At 37.9% G+C, this 20,374-nt stretch overlaps 1 protein-coding gene across 2 annotated transcripts; it reads left to right on the top strand.

The window, feature by feature from the left end:
- Positions 1 to 2,434: 2,434 nt before the first annotated feature.
- On the top strand, positions 2,435 to 20,039 carry LOC140004249 (CLP protease regulatory subunit CLPX3, mitochondrial-like). 2 transcript variants are annotated; one of them, XR_011822235.1, is made up of 15 exons: positions 2,435 to 4,148; positions 4,861 to 4,922; positions 5,061 to 5,149; positions 5,330 to 5,413; positions 5,963 to 6,009; positions 8,256 to 8,330; positions 8,457 to 8,534; positions 9,563 to 9,619; positions 16,267 to 16,337; positions 16,458 to 16,557; positions 16,662 to 16,766; positions 18,357 to 18,419; positions 18,626 to 18,748; positions 18,845 to 19,035; positions 19,885 to 20,039. XR_011822235.1 is itself a non-coding variant. In XM_072068289.1 (15 exons), the coding sequence occupies exons 1-15, from the start codon at positions 3,090 to 3,092 to the stop codon at positions 19,957 to 19,959; spliced, it is 2,247 nt and encodes a 748-aa protein (XP_071924390.1). In that variant the 5' UTR covers positions 2,461 to 3,089; the 3' UTR covers positions 19,960 to 20,039. The 2 variants fall into 2 exon arrangements, 1 of the variants encoding a protein (XP_071924390.1); XM_072068289.1 differs by having other exon boundaries at positions 2,461 to 4,148; positions 18,877 to 19,035.
- Positions 20,040 to 20,374: the final 335 nt, after the last annotated feature.

The raw sequence follows: 20,374 nt of genomic DNA, 5'->3' as shown, positions 1-20,374 counted from the left end.
TTGTATCGAATTAAACCACACGCTCCACCGCTTGTGCGGGCCCATTAATTCCTTTGAGTTTCATTCTTGTGAACATACATCTCAGGCGGGATACTTAACGTGTTATCTACAGCATTACATAGGTTGATATGTACAGTACCTAGTATCCATCATTTACAATTAAGACTATAGGGATATCTAATCCACACAGTGCCTAGTATCCATCGTTTATAGCTAGAACTACTCAGATATCTAATCCCTCCCATACTTACGACACGATTTAGTGGTGATTCTTTTGATACATCAATTTTGTAATTGCTAGAGTACTGTAGATTTAAAAAAATTTTAAACCACCCTTTTAGATTTTCTAGGTGTATAAAATGATTTTTGAGAACGCAATACTTTTGCATGGTATGTTTGTTTACTATTATGAATGCATGGTTAGTTCTTACTTTTTTTCATGCCTTTTTAATTGCTTTATTTATCGAATCTTTTTTTTTTATGTAGGTTTCCTTATACTATATAAGATTGAGTTTTGGTGAAAGAAGGGGTTGCATTTCAACCGCATAGGTAGGGACTTTTTGGGAATGTAAAATATTCTGTAGTGTTTTACAAGCTATAGGTACAAGTGAGGGAAGTTTGTGGTTATATATTAATTAATCGAAATACCCTTATTTATGGACATTTAAAACTTTATGTTGTTGAAACATCTGGGTATTTATGGTATGTGTAATTAATCTGCAACCATTTGTTGCTTTTGGTACAACACACATAAGCCTGTGGGTTTGTGAAATTACTTAAATGGCCTTCACACATCATAAGTGCGGTCATTATGAAAAGAAAAAGTCATGACTATAAATACGGCAATTGAATCAACACGGTCATTACTGAAATGGCCTTCACACATTATAAGTGCGCCGTTTGATTAATGATCACTGAACTTGGAAATCACTTGTATAGCGAGCCCACAAGTGAAAGAGAATAAGAAAGGCCAACCTTGCTCAACCATTACCGTGGTTAGAGCTTAGGTGTGGAAGCACATCTTTTCAGACCTCTTTCTCTATCATTTATACCTGAATTTAATGGCCATAAACATGGGCCTACTAATGGCTCCTGAGTTTCGGGGATTGGGTTTTCTCTTGAAACCTTTGTCTAAAACAGAATGCTGCATCGTTTCCTCTCTCACCCGAGCTTATGGCCGAAACACTCCATTTATTTCTCATTATAGCCTCAATTAAATAGCCAGACGTTGGTAAGTTAATGTCCAACGGTTGCGTCGGTTATGATTGTTTCCATGCCTTCTCTTCACCTTCTTCATTTTCAACCTTTTCATATTCTGGGATTGGGATATTTTTTTATGCCCTTATACTGCATAAATCCTAGGCATGGAAACAATCACCCCTCACTGAAGCAGGAAGTTGCGGAGGGCCCGACCGACAATCTTTACGAGGGTCATTAACTTAATTTGGGATTTGATGAGGCTTTCACTTGGCCTCTGTTTCATTTTGGTCCCATGGTTTCTTCATTCTGCTACAGCTTGTCCTTAATCACCTTCTATTGGTAAGTTAATGACTCACCCACTTGAAGACCGACCGAATGTGGACATTAGCAGTGTGTAGTCCTTTACCACAGAACTCCCTCAGCTTACTTGCTTCCTTAAGCCAAAAGCACCAAGAGTAGCTACTTCGACAAGAAAAGGCACCAACATCCCTGCGTTGCCTCCACTTTCAACTTCAGCAGTCAGAGTAGTTGAAGCAGGAAGTTGCGGAGGGCCCTCGATCATGTATGTTCTACACTCATCATGTAGATGCTGAAGTTGGGACCAAATGAAGAAACCACCAAGAAACAACGCATCTGACTGCTGTCCATTACAGCATCTACATGAGTTTACTACTATTCGTATCACTAAATAAGTAGACATACATGATGTCTTGTTCAACTACTCTGCTATCTATCTCGTAGTTTTTACCTGAAATAATTTCATAAATATTTATCCGTACACCTTTGGGAACTTGCTGCATCTAATTATATGTTTTCGGGAACTTCCTGATTCTAATATTGAAAGACTCGTATGTTATTTGTCTTATAATCATACCTGCTTCTAATTATTTATCGCAATATATTATTCTCGCAATGTATTATTATTTGTCCAACCAAAAAACCTTCTTCAACCACAGGCACTAAACACCAGCACGATGCGCGGACACTCCTCCCCTAGTAATATTATACCAAGAAGATTGCATTTGGACGTCTAACCTTTCGACCATTGAAATGTACAATACAGGTGTAAATTCCTCTAATTTACATTAGTTCGTTCTTATTTATTTTTTTTTTAAATTTTGCATTGATTAATTGATTATGGCGTGAAAATGGAAGCAAGATGGACTTGTCTGGTAACGAATTTATCCTTCTCTTCTCCTCATTTTAACCCTATTTAATAGTTTTATATATTTTTAATTTATTAAAAGTATTAAATTTTTTCATAATCGTAAACCATATTGCACGAGTTGAAATCTAGTTAGTATGGAAACCCAATGACCTTGTGAATTGCGGCTGTGGATTGTGAAGCCCAATTATTCCACTTGTCGAGTGCAACGATGCAATTCAGATGTGAACGCATGTCAAACTGCAAGTATGGGGAGGAGGTAAGAGTCGATGGCACAAACTGCTGCTACAGGGGCAGGGGGGTCGGTTTCATTTTTTTGACATTTTATTTTGCTGCTTCATTAAAAAAACAAATCCGTCTCCTACGAACTCTCCCGGCACCTAAACGTTATTTTCTATCCTGGGTGTGTGCCTTGGAGCTCGCTTGTTCACGTCAAGAAGATAGAGTATTAGTAGATACTTATAAAAGCACGGTCGCTCAGATAGTAAGATCTAGCCATTCGACACTTGATTGTAGACTTGTTAATTGTATTGAGTTCATTCATTGATCCCGATTTCTACGGTCAATTTCGTTACAGAAGAAACAAATCTAAAACTCTAAAGTGGGAGAAACGTGGGCGGAGTAGGTTATTACCAGTTTAGTTGTAAATGGTATTATCATCATTATATATTATCACCGGGGAGGAATAGAGCGTAGAGCTAAGGCTGATAAATACAGTGGTATTATGTCCCGGGGAATTTGGAAATGGGTGAGGCTGAAAGACCGAGTGGCGGCAGCGACAACAGCTTCATCATCCGCACGAAGATGGAAGCAGAGCCAGAGCCACCCGTGGCAAAAGCAGAACAATAGAGGTTTCGTGAATTGCCTGCACGTGGGCTCTTATCTTAAGCGTAGGGAGTCACTGATAGGGGTGCAGGAGAGGTACAAGTGGGACCGCGGGGGCGGTGGCGGTGGCGGTTCGGACGACTACCACACGGTTCGCAGAATTAGGGCGGAGGCCAACTGCCCTCGCTGCGCTAAGCAAATGGATATCCTCTTCACCGAGCGTCACCCCCACCTCATTCCTCCCTCTTCCACTCCCACTTTTGAAGCCTTCCCTTTCGATTCAAGTTCCAATAACCATGATGGTGTTATTGATACTACTAATAACTGTGATTCAAACAACATTAGTCATCCTCGTCCTAATGGCGAGTGGAGCAACAGCAGCTCCTCCTCGAATAACATGATCAATAACAACACTAGTAATGCGGACAAGAAACAAGCCACAGGCGGGCCAAATGGAGGAGTGCACCAATACCAGGCTGTTAGCCTCTGTCCCAATTGCAAGACCGCCTACTATTTCCGTCCACACCAGATGGCTCCCCTTCAAGGGAGTTTCCTGGAGATTGGGAGAGTTAAAACTAGTAACGGTGGTGCTACCAGGATTGCCTCTGACAAGAGATCAATGACGGAAGAAGAATGGGGAAAAAGACTTAGGGCCTCGTTTTGGGGAACCTTCAAGTCTTACGGCAGTGAGCCACCAGAGAATTTGCCTCCTCCTCCTCCCGCCAACAGAAATGGGGGAGATGGGATTGCAGTTCATACACCTCCTGGCCCACCTTTTGCTCCCGGTGTCAATGTGGTGCGGGCTGCCAGCACCCCTAACATTAAGGGTGGTGACACTAGCAACAACGGAGAGAAGAGTGGATGGGGAGGATCTAATCTGGGAAAAAGTTTGCCCACGCCAAAGGAGATTTGCATGGGACTTGATAAGTTTGTCATAGGCCAGGATCATGCCAAAAAGGTTCCCTTTTTTGTACACTTTTATCTTATTCTTCTCTCCCTCTGGAAACATGTTTCAGTTGTATAGCCATGAACAATAATGCACACCTTAGTGGTATTCTAAATTCTGATCTAAGTTGCCTGATTTGTTGCATGTTGAATATAAACCTTGATGCTGTCATCTCTAGCTTGTCAAGTTTTTGTGTGGATTGCTTTCTCCAAATGTAAAGTTCATGCCGGCATTCTTTTGGAGGTGTTTAATTCTCTTCTCAATGTTGCTTGAATGCAACTCTTCTAGTCAAGTTTCTCACTTTCTTTCATGTGTGTCTTGCACAATTGCGGTATCATGTTGTATTTATGTTTCACTGATGCAACCATCGCACTTGTCTTGGTGTTGGTAATTAGACTATGAAATGCACAACAGAACTAGAGAAGTGGAAGCAAGTTTGAACAATAGTCCTCAGATGGCAATACCAGTTCTCGTCAGTAGGTTTTCTACTCATGCAAAATAGTGGTCCATAGACTGTCAACATATGTAAACCCTTTTTTGTTTATTTTTTCCGGCTTTTTTTGGGGGGGGGGGAGAGGGGTGGTTTACTGAAAATGCATGCTTGGATTTGGGTTGCTGACCTGGAGTGGATTGGGGCACTCTGTGAGTGCCAAAACAGCTAGAAATGTTTAAGATTCTCCAATTATAATTCATATGTGATTTTGGCTTCATTTTCATGCTGCAGGTGTTATCAGTGGCTGTCTATAACCACTACAAAAGGATATATCATGCCAGCTTGAACAAGGGGTTGGTGATCATTTCCTTTTCGTCTAGTTATGCATGGCCAGGATGCGATTTAACTGCAATGCTTTTTCACACAATTGGATACACTATACTTGTGCTTTCTATACTGTTTGACAGCTTGAATCCGTACTTTGATGCTAGGTCAGGAGCAGAAATAGCACCAGATGATGATGACGAAAATGTGGAATTGGAGAAGAGCAATGTGCTTTTGATGGGGCCAACAGGCTCTGGTATCTTCTTTCTTAACAATTCTTGTTTTTAATCCCTTATTTCAATAGAAGGCATTTGCTGTAAGATAAGTTGGTGGTTACGTGATCATCCTTGATGATTTGTTTTATTGAGACAGGTTCAACATGTAGAGTCTCCATATTTTAGAATGCCTTTGTAGTTCATACTTTCTTGTTAAACAGGAAAAACGCTGCTGGCAAAAACTCTAGCTCGTTTTGTGAATGTGCCCTTTGTAATTGCTGATGCAACTACTCTAACCCAGGCAAGTAATTCTTGGGTGAATCTGTTTTAGGCTGTACTCATCCATGGCTGGTATGATTATATGGACAACTATCTGTTTAAAAGATTAAGTGTGCAGCTATGTAAGTATACTTGTTGATGTAATGGTTTTTTTTTTTTTGGGGAGCAAAAAAGTGTTTTGTTGTAATCTCAACGTAATAAATCTTGTTCTTGATTGCTTAAAATCAGCTGATTTCTAGCTTTTTGCAAGGTTTAGTTCTTTGCTTATGGCTTATGCTTTTAGCTAATTAGCTGAAATATTGATTTTGAAATCTTTTCACAAAATGACTGTTTGAGTTTGTTGAACTACTTTTTCGAGAATTACTTTACTTTTTTTTTTATCTGGTTAAAATAGTTTTTACAAAAGCGGAAAAAAACCACCGACATACTGTGCACTTGATAAAGAGACAGATGGGATTCTTCTTTGCTCTTATCACTGCTGCTTTTACTGTCTCATGCCTCGTATTCTTCTTTGGGTCTTTCAAATTTCCTATATCTGTCCAGATGACAAGAGTACTTTACTCCTGTACAGGCAGGATATGTTGGTGAGGATGTTGAATCAATACTTCACAAATTGCTTACGGTATATACTCTCAGCCTGCCAAACTCATTCAAATTAGTTTTTACAATAGTTGAATCAGTTTAAGATTTTATTGGGATGTTCATCCTCATTTTATCTGGCAGCAACCGCTGAGATTGAAATGCTTATTCCTGGACAAGAATTTGAGTAAATGTTTTGTGAATATTTGGAAGGAGTTAGATTAAATTTGATTTGACTTACCTGAATGATTTTTTCCCCTCCCTATGCAACGTGCTTGCTGATAGTAAACGCATAAGAGAAACATAGGAATACCCTTACCCTGTTGACAGTTAAGTTGGTCCATATAAAATTAAGATGTATGATTTAAGAATTTGATATATAATGACTATTCTTTTGCCTTCAATAAATGTTCTATATATTATAATTAGTGTTATTGCATCATGTTTTACTGTTGACTGAGGCACAATCAATGGATGTACTTATAAGAGCAAAGGTTAAGAAGGGCTTGAAGAAATAGTGTGGGAGGTTAAAGAACAGAGGTAACTCTGGGTTATTTGATCAGGTGAAAAGTATTTTTGGTTATGGAAACGGGATAGAATTGGGGGTTAAAGTCACAGCGGTTGAGAGTAGATATAGATTCATGTAAGAAACAGATGAAGATCCAAAACATTTATGTTTCCACGCACAAACACAGGAGGATAAGACTCATTTAGATTGATAATTTTGCAGAAATAATTACATGATAGTTGACAAAATATTTTTACATACTATTTTGCTTTGATGAAGATCACATTAATTTTAATAAACACAGTGTATTCAAATTGGTCATGGTTATGCTTTGGGTTTAGGGGGTTTAGGTACCACAACTGTTATAGTATTGACGTGTTTGTGTGTGTGGGTTCATGGTTATGCTTTGGGTTTAGGGGGTTTAGGTACCACAACTGTTATAGTATTGACATGTGTTTGTGTGTGTGGGTTTTTGTGTGTATTCGAGTTGAGAGAGAGAGAGAGAGAGAGAGAGAGAGAGACTCTTCTAGGTCAACTGGTGTAGTATATTAGAGAATAACAGCTGGTTTGGTGTCTACCAAATGGAAATGATAATGACTATCAAAAATCCTTCAATCTTATTGACTATTGGCAAAACCTTTTCAGTTATTTGGTATTCAAACTATCAAGAGTGAGTCTCCAATCTGATTTAGTCTGAACACTATATGTCAAGCATGATGCTTTGAATTGCAATTGGAGTCCCTTAGAGTCTTGCATATAACTGTATGTCCATGTATGTGTTTTGGCTGCAAGCAACATTGGGTGCTGATTGGTAAATCATGCTTTTGCATGTGCCATTAGTGCTTGGCAGGTTCAGTTTATTTCCATGTTGTGGACCATTATGATCGTGTGCATTATTTATTTACGTTGCTGACCAGTAGTAATGTTAAGATATTTAGTGGATATACTGCCAAAACTCTCTGAGAGTCTTATGTTTTCAGATTTTCAGGTACTCCAAATTAAATTAGGATTTGACTCAGGAAGACAATATGCAAATTTCACTTTTAGTTGCTTTAAACGAAGCATGACATTTTTTTAGGCTTATCTTTTGGTTTACAAGTACTCCCTCCATCCCAAAATTTCTGTCGCACTTTGGGAATCCCACTTATTTTCAACAGCGCTTAGATTTCAAATGTTGTGGGTTATGTTCCAAGAATGCCCTGCTTGAACTTGCTATGCAGCCTGACGTGTTGATTCATTCAAAGTAAGATAGAGTGGTGACAAGATTGTGGGGCCCATTCCTATGAAATGTTTTCAAGCTCTTTTGGGGAAAGTGCAATGCACGAATCCTACTGCTTCTAACGTGGCGCACACACCATCAAATGGAAATTCTGTTTTTCATAGGTGAACTTTTGGGCCTACTTAAAGATAAGAATCTGGTTGTTGGATTATAGGGCATCAATGGAAGTGGGTGAAAGGTTTTATTGTCTCTTTTGGTAAGTGACACTAATTTTGGGATGAATAGAACAGGAGAGCATGACACTTAAATGGGATGGAGGGAGTAGTATTTTTACAAATTGTTTTGATAAATGCTAAAAACAGGGGCAGTTACATGTTCTTATGTATTCTATGAACATAAATCCAAAAGAAAAGAAATGTAGGGTTTATACTTTACGAGTTATTATGAACAATTTTGTCTTCAATCCTCGTTTTACCCAACATGTTCAATAGTTCAAATTCTTTGCTTGTTCCATATATCTTTGTTAGTGATCAAGCGTCTGAGCTTTCAATTTGGCATGAAGGTTGCTGAGTTCAATGTTCAAGCAGCACAACAAGGGATGGTGTACATTGATGAAGTTGATAAGATAACTAAAAAGGTTTTTCATTTTAATATTTTCAATGTAAACATATTCAGGTTGCACCCTTTCTTTGAGACATGACTGCGTCTAACTTCTTATCAGTATATTATCTTCTCCTGTTATGTTTTGTGGTAAACTTCAAAGGCAGAGAGCTTAAACATTAGCAGAGATGTCTCTGGGGAAGGAGTGCAGCAGGCGCTACTTAAAATGCTGGAAGGAACGGTAATTGATCTATGAGTTAATTGGTTTATTTGTTTTTATTCTAATTATGCAGATTAATTGGTATAGGAATATTGCTTAGTTATGTTGTAAACATTTTGTGACTAGTTAAACTGATAGTTTACATAGTAGTTATTCCATTTATTCTGTTCTATTTCTCCTCTTGATTGTTTGCATGCAATTCCTTTGGGTTTGAGTCATGAATTTGTCTTCACATGACGAAGTTGCTTGTGTGGAAATATACAAGTGTGGCCGACCGATGGTGGAGGAAACTAGTCTGTTTCATGCAGATATGCTAGACTTGAGGAGCTTTTGATGGTTTGATAGGGATGATTGACTCATCAAAAAAAAAAAAAAAAATACTGGGATTACCAGAATGCATGCTGTGTCCTGATGGACTACTTTATGCCTGTGGGACATCTTTGGCGTACCAAACTAAACAGCCCCTTTTACAACTGTCAAAGTCTTTTCCAACCACTAACATTTGTGTTCTTAGCACTTTGCTGTACAACATGCACCACACCCACACAGTAACAGCTATGTGCTAGCACTTTTGTAAGGGTATTAGTGCTTTTCTGCTTTATAAACTCACATGCATCACAAAAGATCATTTCTATAGCATTCATTTCGCCATTGCTATAAATCATCTACCTTTCTGTCTCCTCCATTGCTAGCACTTTAGAAACTATTTTTCACCATTGCTATAGATTGTATACTTTTCTGTCTCCTCCATTTTCTTCATCTCTTACGCCACAGGAGCAGAAAAGTTCATTAACATTTTAGTCAATGGGAGCCCTGTAATTTTGCACAGTTTATGGTATTCGGTTTCATACTCTTTATCTCTTTCTTGTCCTTTGCTTGTTTGATGATTGCGGAACCTATTTGCATATGAAGTTTGCTTTCTGCTAAATTTTTTATGCCTTCAAATTATGCTGCACTCCATCTGTTGCACTTCAAATTGATAAATCAGTTGCATTGTGGTGACTGCATTTCGTAATTAGTTGCATTTATTGTGTATTTTGCTTAACCAGATAGTAAATGTTCCTGAGAAGGGGGCCAGAAAACATCCACGCGGTGACCATATCCAGGTATGTTGCGTTGCATCTAATTATCTGGTTATCCTTTGGAAACAGTATGTAGCTCTTTAGGAAATCTTATATGCTTCAGAAATGAGTGATGGGTAATCCTAATGATGTTTATGTCCCTATGTTGTTGTTTTTTACTTGATTTGTTTGATTTACTGACATATATTTTTCACTTGTTTCCTTTACTGATGCATAAAAACTTGTATTGGGCTTAGGAGATGTCACTGTGTGATTAGCTTAAGAATCTGTTTTGGCATTTTGAATTTCCAGAGTTTTAGCCCAGATCATCACACCTATGGTCTGTTGATTATATCTTCTAAATCATCCACACTAACAATCCAACCCTCCCCTCCAAAAAGGGATTTTAGTAATAACCAAAAATGATACCTGGGCTAAAGGTCAAGTATGATGGTGGAAGATTATGCAGAATTGGTGAGTTGTGTGCTTGTGTCAGTGCACGCCTTTCGGTGATCAGAAAAGTAATACAAGAGAAAAAGGAAATGTTTGAGGATAGAACAGACAATAATTGAACCTGTTTTGATTTCCGCTTTTGTTGACCTGAGCCCAGGTATTTCAGCACTAGTCTCCTCCCAATACCATTACTTTCATGGTAAACCATGACAACTTTAAATTAGACCATCAACGATGCAATTGGTGGAAATTTATGCATATAGAAACTAGGATGTGGCCTGATGTCATGATGTTGGCTTCCAATCTGATAGGATGAGCTGATTTTGTGTCCAGAAAACAACCAAAAAGCGGGAAGTCAGAGGGTTCTGCGTGGATGAGATGAAGACACAAGGTTAAGATGTGAGGCACTGCTATGAGGTGCAAAGAGTGAGAGAGTGACTAAATCTTTAGTTGCATTAGCTCATCATTTGTTGCATAATGGCAACTAGGATTCCTGCCACACCATGCATCATCCCTTTCATGACATTACACTTAAGTCTTGGATCTTCATTCCCATGCTCATACTAGCTGCAGGGGCAGCCTGCCTCATTCCCGAGGGCCAAGGGCTCAAATTTGACCTTGTACTTCAGACTGATACTAGTCTGGCACTATTAATCTCATATAGTTCGGAGGCATCATAAGCCTACGAGGAGGCCTTATTACCTCCCCAAGGATTCTGATGTCTTGTGGCATCAAGCTTGGAGCAAAGGCATCCTCAGCAGGCTCTGCCTGGGGATCATCTCTTGTCCTCCTTCGGATAGGGAGATATTCCTATACGTCCCTTTCACTGTGCTCATTATCGATTTTCCCCCACTTTCTTAGTTTTACTCTTTTATGGCATACTGATTCCCTGCCAATACATCTCCTTTTTCCATTTTATTGTAATCAGGTGATCTCTCTGCACATGAATGAATCACCTTTGCCTGTAGATTCATTGACGCACCAGGTGTCCTCTGTTTTGACTTCAAGTTGCCCAGCATATCCCTTCTTTATAGAAGATTCTTTTCTTCTACAGTCATCACTGAATTCATTGGCTTTTCTCTGTCTTTATAGATTGCTTTGACTTTTTTCTTAGTGCTATCTCATGCCTGTCCAACCTTGTCTAAGACACATATTCACCCAGTTCCTCAACAGACTATAGCGTAACCTGTAAAGGTTTCTTGCAAAATCTCTTCTACATAAAGGTCATTAATTTCTGGTTTGGCTGTATGCTCTATGCAAGTTGAGTTGTTATGTTTGGGCTAAAGTATGTAACTCATACAATATAAATAAGGCAAGATAGACCTGGCATTCTAGAGGATGCCTTTTTTCTGTGAGATATTGTCCTGCCATTGTTGTTACTGTTGTCATGGAGTAGATTTTAAATAAGACTTCTAGTGAGATGATTCCATGTTGTCAGTCTGCTGGTAGGAGATCTTCTTAGGTCCTTTGAAAGTGTAAAGCATGAATCTTAAATGCTTTCATTGATCTATTGGAGATATAGTCATTGTTAACAGGTATCTTGGGAGGAAAACATCTAGTCACTGTATTATGAGTGACTAACTAGTATTTATAGGAATACAAACATAACCAACTATTTACAAGAATACCCTTACTAATTTATTATCTACAAGAATACTAATATTCTCCTAACACTCCCCCTCAAGTTGGAGCATATATATCATAAGCACCCAACTTGTTACAAGTGTATTTCACCCTAGAACCCCCTAAACTCTTGGTAAACAAATCAGCCAATTGATCTACAGACGGTACATGAGATGTCTTGATGACTCCGTCAAGCAATTTCTCTCGAATGAAGTGACAATCAACTTCAATGTGTTTTGTCCTTTCATGAAACACTGGATTAGACGCAATATGGACAGCCGTCTGATTATCACACACTAAATTCATAGGCTATTTATGCTCAAACCCAATTTCAAGTAACATGCTTTTCAACCAAACCAATTCACACAGCGTGAACCGTAGCGCGGTATTCAGATTTTGCACTTGATCTGGAGACAACTGTTTGCTTCTTACTCTTCCACGATACTAAATTACCACCAACAAACACAATATCCTGTAGTCGATCTTCGATTTGAGGCAGAACTAGCCCAATCTGCATCACTATATCCTTCAATATCAGTGTGTCTATAATTCTGATACAGCAACCCTTTTTCAGGAGCACTCTTAAGATACCTAAGAATTCGTATAATAGCATTCCAATGACTAGTACGAGGGGTATCAAGAAATTGACTCACAACACTCACTGCAAACGAAATGTCAGGTTTCGTTACAGTGAGATAATTTAATTTACCCACAAATCTTCGATATTGCTTAGAACCATCAAGTAATGCACCTTGATCTCTTGCTAATTTCACATTGGGATCCATAGGAGTATCTACAGATCGACAACCTAACATCCCAACTTCACTCAACATATCGAGTACATATTTTCTTTGACATAAATAAATCTCATATTTAGATCGATCTACCTCAATACCCAGAAAATACTGTAGATGACCTAAATCCTTTGTCTGAAAGTTTGCCTGCAGATTGGATTTAAGTTTTTGGATTCCCACAACATTATCACCTGTAATTATAATATCATCCACATAAACAACTAATAAAATTTTACCAATATTAGAATGCCGATAAAATACAGAGTGATCTACTCCACATCTTGTCAGACCGAACTTCATGACAACACTACTAAACCGGCCAAACCAAGCCCTCGGAGACTGTTTCAATCCATATAAGGATTTTTTCAAACGACAAACCAACCGCGAAGTCTCCCCCTGAACAACAAATCCAGGAGGTTGTTCCATATATACCTCTTCTTTCAAATCTCTATGCAAAAATGCATTTTTCACATCCAACTGATGCAATGGCTAATTATAAGTTGCTGCCAAAGAGATAAGAAGACGAACAGAGGTAATCTTTGCAATAGGAGAAAATGTTTCGAAGTAGTCGATTCCATACACCTGAGCAAATCTTTTAGCTACCAGACGAGCCTTCAATCTATCAATAGAACCATTAGGTTGTACTTTTATAATGTACACCCATTTACAACTAACAACTGGCTTATCAGAGGGAAGAGGAATAAGATCCCAAGTACCATTTTTCTCCAAAGCAAGCATCTCTTCTTGCATAGCTAACCTCCAACCAGGATCATTGAGAGCATGGGTAATAGTTTTAGGAATGGATACCGAATCAAGGAAAACAACAAATGAAGAATATGACAGAGAGAGATAAGAATAAGAGAAAATTAGAAATAGGATGAGAAGTACAATGTATCTTACCTTTACGTAAAACAATAGGAAGATCTGACTCACAGGAGGGCGTCATACCTGGATCTGAAGATTGATAGTTAATTGGTGAAGTACGTAGCATATTAGGAGCTTTCTCAACCATGGAACGACGAGAATAAACTTGAAAATTAGGACGAGATAATCGAGTTGTGGAATCTGGTGAATTAGATAACTCAGGTAATAAAGATGAAGGGACTGGTAAATCAGGAGAAGGAAAAGAGGAACACTGGTCTAACTCACAAGACATACCTTGCTTCATAAAATAAGGAGTGGATTCAAAGAAAGTAACATCAGCACAAGTGAAAAAACGATTTAAAACTGGACTGTAACATTATACCCCTTTTGCGCTCGTGCGTATGCTAAGAAAATACACTTAATGGCACGAGGATCTAATTTAACCACCCCGGAAGCAAGCTGATGAACAAAACACACACACCCAAAAATACGAGGAGGTAATTTAAATATAGGGTCATGAGGAAAGAGAATGGAGTGAGGTAATTGACCTCCAAGAATATTGGATGGCATGCAATTAATTAAATAACATGCAGTTAAAACTGCATCACTCCAAAATTATTTGGGCACATTCATGTGCAACAAAAGTGTCCGAGCAACTTCAATTAAATGTCCAATTTTTCTTTCAGTAATTCCATTCTGTTGTGGAGTATGAGGACAAAAGGATTGATGAAGAATACCGGACTTAGTCATAAAGGTATCACAAGGAGTGGAAAAATATTCTTTCGCATTATCACTGCGAAGTATACGTACAGGCACACCAAATTGATTCTTTATTTCTGTAACAAATGCACAAAAAATGGAATATAATTCTGAACGATCTTTCATTAAATAAAGCCATGTAACTCTGGAAAAATCATCAACAAAGATTACAAAATATTTAAAACCTAACTTTGAAGTGACTCGGTTAGGACCCCAAATATCAGAATGAACTAACAAAAAGGGTTCCGAAACCCGTTTATTGACCCTAGGGGCAAAAAAATCACGATGATGCTTTCCTAATTGACAAGACTCACATTCTAATGAAGACAACTGACTCAAGGCAGGAACCAACTTCTTCAAATTTTGTAGAGACGGATGACCCAAACGACAGTGAATTTCAAAAGGAGAAACAGTAGCAGAGCGCGCAATCGGACCATTAGAGTTGAGAAAATAAAGACCATTATGCTCACGCCCTCCACCAATCATCCTCTTTATCTTCAAATCCTTAATGACAACAAAATCAGGAGAAAAAATAACTGAATACTGTAGAAATTTGGTAAGCTTACTAACGGACATTAGATTAAAAGGCAAATTGGGTACGTAAAGAACAGAAAACAGCGGACGAGATGCGTTAATTTCTACAGTGCCTAGTCCTTTAACTTTAGTTGTAGATCCATCAGCTAAAGTAACATGAGGGAAGGAAGTAGACTCTTGAAAATTAAAAAATTTTCTAGAGATACCTGACATATGATCAGTAACTCCGGAATCAATGATCCATGAGTCAAAATTTTTGGAAGTGGAGAGACAAGCCATAGCATTACCTTTTTGTGCTAAAGAAGCAGTGAGAAGAGATGCGTGATTTGCAGTTTGGTACTGCAGAAATTTGACATAATCTTCCTCGGATATGGTAAAAGTCTTCTGGGACCCTTGTGCTGAAGAACTTGATTTAACTTGGTCAATGGTAACCGCATTAGCAAACCGAGGTGGTTTTCCATTTAAATCTCAACAAGTATTACGAGTGTGATTTTTCAAACCACAATGAGTACATTCACGGGTGCCTCGACCTCCACGACCTCCTTTACTTCTTCCTCCGCGAGAGCCACGTCCAAAGTTAAGTTGCTCTATCCGACCATTGGTAGCAACTAAAGCAGATTTGTCATTAATTAGAGCACCATCACCCTGTGCGTTGTCCTTAGATGCAGAACGTAAGACCCGAGCATACGTCTCTGCAAAGGATGGTAATTGTTCACCTGCCAAAATTTGAAATTTGATTGGTTCAAATTCTGGCTTGAGACCGGTCAGGAATTTGAGCACAAGCATTTGTTCTCTTTGCCTCTGCATAACTGTAATATCACTTGAGAGAGGCATTACGGCATTTAATTCTTTTGAAACTCGCTTAAGATCAACAAAGTATTTAGTTACTGTCTTGCTATCTTGTTGCAACTGAAAATACTCCAAAGAAATATCATACATCCGTGAAAGATTACTACAGTATAATAACCGGACATAATTCCAAACTTCTTTTGTTGTCTCACAATGAGAACACATGTAAGCAATTCGTGGCTCCATAGAATTCCATATTGCTCCAAGAATTTGGACATCCTCTTGAATCCACATTAGTTTCTTGTTGTCCTCTGTAGGAGAGTCATCTGTGAGATATCGTTGCTTTCCTAAGCCTGTCAGATAAATCTTAACAGCTTTTGACCACTGTTGATAATTAGTGTCATTCAACTTTCAATTTGTGATTTGAGGCATCACCATTGGCATAACATTAGTAGACGTCACAATACCTTTTGATAGATTTTCAACCATAGCGAATAGCACTCCAAACCAAATGAAGGGTCAAAACTCGAGATGAACAGCGCGTAAACAGTGCCGTGAATAGTGAACAGTGTCCGCGTGAACAGTACTGTGATGAACAGTGCCGCGTGAACAGTCACGATGACCAAAACTTTTGCTAGATGTTTAACCCTAACCTTAGGACTTTTGCTCTGATATTATGTTAACAGGTATCTTGGGAGGAAAACATCTAGTCACTGTATTATGAGTGACTAACTAGTATTTATAGGAATACAAATCTAACCGATTATTTACAAGAATACCCATACTAATTTATTATCTACAAGAATACTAATATTCTCCTAATAGTCATGAATGTACAAGATTACACTCTGATCTGATAATATATACTTCCTACAGATTGATACAAAAAACATCCTATTTATCTGTGGTGGTGCATTCATTGATTTGGAAAAGACCATCTCTGAGAGGTAAAGTTCCACTCATTGTGTTGTTCCATCTCACCCTGGAGGGCTTCCTTCTTTGTAGTACTAGCTTGCTAGTTTCGAGTCTCTCTGATGGGATTCAAGTTTCTTTATGTTGTTTGCCAGACGGCAGGATTCTTCAATTGGTTTTGGTGCTCCCGTTCGTGCTAACTTGAGAACTGGTGGAATAACTAATGCCACTGTGACATCATCCTTACTGGAATCTGTGAGGCCATTGACTTTTTTGTTATTAGGACTGTTTTAATAATTGCATTGGCATTTGAGAAGTTCTGTATTTTGCATGCTTTAAGTAGATATCATGATTTTCAGGTTGAAAGCAGTGACCTTATTGCCTATGGTCTCATACCAGAATTTGTTGGGCGGTTCCCCATTTTAGTTAATTTATCAGCTCTAACAGAGGACCAACTTGTTCAGGTAATCTTGTATGCACTTTTCTAGTTCATCGTTTGTACTCTGTTTCAAACTGTATCAGCTGTGCTACTTACAGTATCTGCCTCACTATATAAAGCGGCCTTTTGGGTGTGAGCAGAGGTGTGTATCATGTGGCTCCTGCACTGTCATTTGGAATCTGTTGGTATATTGTAGTGCCTATAGTTTCCATCTTAAAAATACAGATAACGTGTATCTGTGAGAGTCTGTAGTTGTGTGGCTTTTTTATGGTATATTATTCTTGTACCCTTTGTTTAAAATACTTCCATGCCTCTGTGCCATTCTTTTTCCCATTTTTGTTTTACCCACTATACTTGTATGTTCATTTTCGAAATATTTATATGTGTTTAATAAAAAATACAGAACATGATTAGCTTTTGATATACAAGGAGGCTTGTTAATTTTAATATATTAATCTAAGCAAAATAGTTCAGCTTCTATGTTCAACATTCTTCTACTTGCAGTTTATACCAAGATAAATCAATTGCATATTCTATAGAAATCTGAGAGGAAATTAAATAAGAAGCATAAAATTGTTGTGTTTTCTTTTGTTTTTGTGCATGAGTTTCACTCTTCATTAGGATTCTTTGTTTCAATATTGTAATCCTTCATGGACATATGCATTACATAATCCCCTTGTGCATCTATTTCTACATCTCGCTTTTGATACTTTCTTCTTTGAACTTAAATTTGACAAAGTATGGTATTGTTTCTTACTGAAGGAAGAAATTTTTTTTTTTTTTGTCTTTATTTCCCTTCTGTGATTTTCTCTTTTGTAAATTTATGCCCTTTTTTAGCAAAGCCTACTTCTGATTCATCCCCGAATCATCCTTTTCATCAAGGTCCTCTACTCAACTTTCGAACCCCCATCCAAGTGGCAAGTTAGCCCATCAAGATTCAAATTCTGAATCCTATGCAATCAATTCTACCCTTTGTTTTTTTATCCTTTTGTATTACCTGGTATACCATTTGCTTCCAATTTAGGCACCCTCTCAGTCATCAATCATTACCAGGCAGTTGTACTGCAATAACGTACTGAAGAATTGAATACGAAACAAATTGGTTTTAAAGCTTCAAGCTGCTACATGCAAATCAAACCATTGCTTAGTGGACTAACATACGGATTTGGGAGGCTGTAAAATGAAATGGGGGTTGTTACATAAAACTGCAGATATTCATAGGGGGCAGTCAGTTGCACGACTGAGAGGAAATTGTTGTCTTGTACTGGTGTCAGATTTTGGCATTTGTCATACTCATAGCAGCTGTATTAGAGATATTGGAGGAGACAGATATGGTAGAAAAACCTGTCTGGGCTCAGCCAATTCTGGTGGTCATAGGAGAGATGACAGGATAATTGTGTTTGGCTTTTGGAGTTTTTGGCCAAACAATGAGAAGACTCAACTTTTGACAGTAAAGAATTTGGACTAAATTTCAAATGCCTGGTTCTTGGGATTGTTTTGTAAACTATTTAGAAAAAAGAGACTAATTGTTTCTGCATGAGATGGAAGGGCTGTATTTAGCCGATGCATTAGTTTACAGGAATATGACAATAATCCTTTTATTTTTTTCTTTCAGGTCCTTGCAGAACCAAAAAATGCACTTGGAAAGCAGTACCAGAAATTGTTCAACATGAATAATGTAAGCTGCATCCTTTGTGTACCTGGATTTTCTCTGTATCTCAGCCCCTAGCCAAATGCAGACAAAATACGTATATGTATACATACATGCACATAGAATACACGTGTGTATGCATATGTACATGCATACTCATGTACATATGCATAAACTTAAGTTTAGACCCTTAGGTTTTTGTGTGCTAAGTAATAGTTAATTATGTTTCACAGGTTAAACTACATTTTACTGAGAAAGCATTAGGGTTGATAGCCAAAAAAGCAATGGCTAAAAACACTGGTGCTAGAGGTTTAAGAGCCATTTTGGAGGGCATTTTGACTGATGCCATGTACGAGGTAAACCATGCTTGAGCATATCTATTCTTTGGATGATCATTAAACAAATGGTAGTGTTCTTAAAGATGTTTTGACATCATTTCTTCTTTGCTCTAGTCAAGTTGAACGCATTTACTGGTTTTCAATAGATTCCTGATATTAGGGGAGGAATGGATAGAGTAGATGCTGTTGTGGTTGATGAAGAGTCCGTGGGTACAATTGACGCTGCTGGGTGTGGTGGAAAGATACTTCGAGGAGACGGTGCTTTGGAATGTTACCTAGCGAAGACCAAGTTGAAAGATCAAGTGGTATGACCTAAGTCTGGCTCCCCCCCCCCCCCCCCCTTCCTTCTCTTTTTATTATTGGGTTAATCACAATTAGTCCCCTTAAAGTATAACTCATTTCTCACTTTACCCCCTAACCATTTTTTTGTGTCACTTTATCCCCTATTGGACAAAATTATCCCTCTATTATTCTAAACTCTTATTTTTCTCTCTTTTTTTTTTCCTTTCCCCTTTTGTGCTCCTTTATTTTCTTTGCCTCTTCTTATTTCTTTAATTCTTCCTCTTCTCCACAAAAAATCTTCATCTTAATAATTGAAATTAAAAAAGAGAAATTGCAGAGATCTATTTTCTCCTTAAATGATTACAAAATATTCAAATCACTTTGCTAAAATACAATTTTTTTTAGCCTTTCAATTCTTTTAATTTTGGTTTTTCTTCTTTTTCTTTCTAGTTTCTCATTTTATTCTCAAGAAAATATCATAAAATGAAATTGTGACCTGATTAATAATCATCATTTGAAAATTGTGACATGTGGCATCATACCAAAAATCAAAATTAGTTTTTAATGTCTTTTAAACCTTCACCCAGAAATGCAATTACAAATTCAAAATAAAAATTTCCGTTGAGATGGATTTTTGTATTGGGAAGGATGAAAGAGAGAAGAAAGAAGAAAGAGAAAAAGAAATAAAAGAGAGGAAAAAAGATAAATGAAAATTCAAATAATGAAAGGGTAATTTTGTCCTATAGGGGATTAAGTGAGCAAAATTAAAGGTTATGGGGTAAAGTGAGAATTGGGGTATACTTTAAGGGGATTAATTGCAACTAACCCTTTTATTATTGAACCTCTATGACACATGCTTCACATATTGGTAGGAAAATGCTGCTGCATCTGAAGCAGACTTGCAGGGGGTTGAATCAGAGGTCTCGTCAAGAGCTATTAGCATGTAGCTACTCACAGAATCACATGAATTGTGTTTTGGAAAAGTGTTTTGCTGCAGTATGCGTAATTCCATTTATTTGTTGATGTAGTTGTCCTGATCTAGTAGTGCAGGGCGTCCTGCTCCAGTCTATCAAAAGGACAGTATGATTTAAGTGAAGAAAAAGAGTTAGTTAAAGGAAAAAGGTAAAATGTGGCTATACATACCAGGCAAACACTATAAATTTGCACGAGGCGCACCCCAAGAAACATTACGCTAAGATTATTCGGCAGTGTGTCCAAAAAGCGCTGGAAATATTACAAAAAGAGAACGGCGGTTTTTGCATGCTTGCGGCCTAAGTGAGCATTCCAAATCGTATGCACAAGCAGCAGAAGCTTATTTAACATTTCTTTTTGTTGACAGGATTACCATGAAATTCTTTCATA

This window comes from Coffea arabica, chromosome 10c (assembly GCF_036785885.1).
Source record: "Coffea arabica cultivar ET-39 chromosome 10c, Coffea Arabica ET-39 HiFi, whole genome shotgun sequence".
NCBI lineage: Eukaryota > Viridiplantae > Streptophyta > Magnoliopsida > Gentianales > Rubiaceae > Coffea > Coffea arabica.
Note: the sequence above shows the minus strand (reverse complement) of the source record. Positions and strands in the feature narration are given on the sequence as shown.

Bases quoted from the DNA above. Each gene is read 5' to 3' on its own strand.
- LOC140004249 (XM_072068289.1), top strand. From the start codon at position 3,090: ATGTCCCGGGGAATTTGGAAATGGGTGAGGCTGAAAGACCGAGTGGCG. The intron at 4,923-5,060 runs GTTGGTGATCAT...CTTTGATGCTAG, and splicing joins CATGCCAGCTTGAACAAGGG to GTCAGGAGCAGAAATAGCAC. The intron at 9,620-16,266 runs GTATGTTGCGTT...TACTTCCTACAG, and splicing joins CACGCGGTGACCATATCCAG to ATTGATACAAAAAACATCCT.